General features: G+C 36.9%; 1 protein-coding gene across 1 annotated transcript in view; it reads right to left on the reverse strand.

Annotated features, from left to right (window-relative positions):
- The window catches only part of C1D (C1D nuclear receptor corepressor), a gene marked incomplete at its 5' end in the record, with an annotated part of 5,375 nt that extends 3,284 nt beyond the window's left edge, over window positions 1-2,091 (reverse strand). Inside the window, 3 exons of the mRNA XM_080341661.1 lie at window positions 9-64; window positions 545-611; window positions 1,945-2,091. Coding sequence (XP_080197787.1) covers window positions 9-64; window positions 545-611; window positions 1,945-2,091 — 270 coding nt within the window. The remainder of the gene's footprint in view (window positions 1-8; window positions 65-544; window positions 612-1,944) is intronic.
- Between the last annotated feature and the right edge of the window lie 579 nt (window positions 2,092-2,670).

Raw genomic sequence — 2,670 nt, forward strand, 5'->3', positions numbered from 1 at the left:
GATCTTACCAGTTCTTGTTTCACTGGATGTTCCTTTGGATTGATTCCCTGAGTAGCCAAGTATACTACAAGAAAAAAACATGGGTTTTTTGAAACTGAAGGCTGTCATGAGTAAGGACCTCATCAATCAGTCACATAGGAAAACTGTAGTTTCCACATAAAACCATTAATAAGAGTTGGAGTTAACTGTGTTGTTAAGTATCTGACAAACTATTATAATCAAATCTTGCAGTTAAAAAAAAATAAAATAAAAAAAATAATCTAATACGGTTTAACTTTCTGTCCTTACAAGGACAGAAAAGGTTGGCATAAGAAAACAGAAAGAAACACCCTCGTGCCTGTACAAAGTCAACTTTTGTAAATATGAATTTTTGATTTGGAGTTTCAACATCATTTACCCTACAGATGGCAATAATTTGGGTCCCCAGGGTAACGGCAAGTTTCTAGTTATTTAGCTATGAAATATGATTATTTAATGTTTGCAGCTGTCTAGAAGGTGTTCAAATGGCAATCATAAATACTTTTTCTTCCTACCCCATACTTACCCCAGAACATTGAATTTAATGTGTATACCGAAACCAAATCCAGCTTTGCTTGCTCAAGAGGGTCTAACTAGAATGAAAAAAACCCAAAACCAAACATTTTAGTAACATGCATATTTTATAATTGTGAATGTATTCATAAAAAATACACACTGAGCGAGCACATCTTTGCACCACAAGTTCACTGAGACCATGTCTATGCCTGTTTCCGTGCCATCCCAAAACAATTCTCTCCTCTGCAAGCATTCATGGCATTTTCCCCCTCTGATGTTAAATGCCAGTTTCATACAGCCAAAAGCACAAAGATCTTTTGACATGTAGCTCTTAGTCTACTTTGCCGTAGTCAGAAATAAGTCCCTATTTTTCCACAGAAACTTAATTCAAAATAGTTGTTGCTATCGACGGAAGGAAAAAAAAACCCCTTAAGATTGCTGAAGCTCAAATGTGAGTATATTATGCTACAGACAGTCAATGAACATTAAAACTACACATGGTAGACTGCGTGTTCAACGCATGGTAGAATACTTAGGGCTGCAAAGCAAAGGAAGAATAAAGGTAATGAGGTTTTGGGGTTTTTTTCCCTTGACTGTCAAAGCCAATTTATTATTTTAGCCCTATAGGATTTCCAGAAACTCTGATAACATCATTGTACAGCTCACTAGTTCTAACATGGATACTGTCAAAAGATCGCTGTTGTCAAGACTGTTTTCTTCATAATTTATTTGTGTTAGAAATCCTCAGAGGATAAAAGAGTTGCCTCGTGTGCTGGCTTTTTCTTGCCCTAAAGAAAAAAAATTACATGTTAGGCTTTGAATGTTAAAAGATGGAGAGCTTTGGGTGAAGTCTCCAGGCAGTACCTTTCTCTGTCTGTATGCCCTGAAAAAAAAACCCCACATTTTACAGACTTCTGCTTATAACATAGCTACAGGAGACAGCTCAGTTTTTCAAGCACCAGGTTCTGCAAGTCTAGACTTCCAGAATCAGATCAATTCTCACTTCTGTCAATTCACCTTTATGTCCTTCTGGGTATACCAAGTTCCATCAAGTTTGTTGCGAAAAGGTCTCAGACAAAAATGTGAGTGACCTCTCCATTATGAAAGAGCATCAGCATGCACTGCAAGGAAGGTCAGCAATAACCTATAATATCCTCTGCCTAAAGGACTCGCTGGTAGGATCGTCACTTTCCAGCTTGGAAGAGCATATATTTCATTGTTTAGTTTGTAAGACCATCTGGATATCTTAGAAATATAAGAATTTCAAATATTAGGCACCAAGGGTAGGAAGCGTCCTATTTGTTATTTCTCTGTGCAGTGGCTAGACTAACAGACCCTTTTATTTCAGCTCCTGTTCCCAGGTGTTCTTGTATTAATACCAAAAAGGTTGTCAAAAAGAAGATTATTTACCTTTTGGAGAAGCTCACTCCTGGAAACTGACATCATTGTCTTCAGCATCTCATCTACAGAACCAAGAGATTTTTCAAATGCTGCAAGGTAATCATGAATTTCAGTGGGGTATTCTTCCATATTAATATCATCTTCTGACATTTCCATCTGGAAAGAGGAAACAAAACTAATAATGCTATTCATTAAGTCCCTAAAGAGTCAAAAGGCTGTATTTTACAATACAAAGTGTTAGGATTCATTCATTAAACATTATAAGAAATGCCTAGTTCTGAAGAGTTCTAGCAGGTGATGTCAATAGTGACACAGTTAAAGGTCCTGTCATTTCAGGAATATCTCCTAACTGCTGTGCAAAATGGCATGAAGGAGCATTACAAATGACATGATTTTAGTACCTATTCTTATAACAGTCCCAAACCAGTATTTTGCTCTTATGGTCTGTGATAGAAAGAAATTATTTGCGTGTTTAAAAGAAGTGCTCTATAAACCACAGTATACAAAGAGCTACATCAAGAAACAGGCAGGACACTAGGAAAAAAAATAAAAAGGAATATGGCTTCAGCCTCTCTTAGGAACAGACGTTACTTCAGCTTTAAAGCAGTTATGCAGCACCAGTTGTGTCAGGATCAGTTACATCTTCCAATGCTAAATTCAGGACTTGTTCCAAGAAATTCTTCTTGTGAACCCTGTATCCAGTTTTCTGAATTCCCTATGGGGTATTATCATCTG

This window comes from Nesoenas mayeri, assembly GCF_963082525.1.
Source record: "Nesoenas mayeri genome assembly, chromosome: 3".
NCBI lineage: Eukaryota > Metazoa > Chordata > Aves > Columbiformes > Columbidae > Nesoenas > Nesoenas mayeri.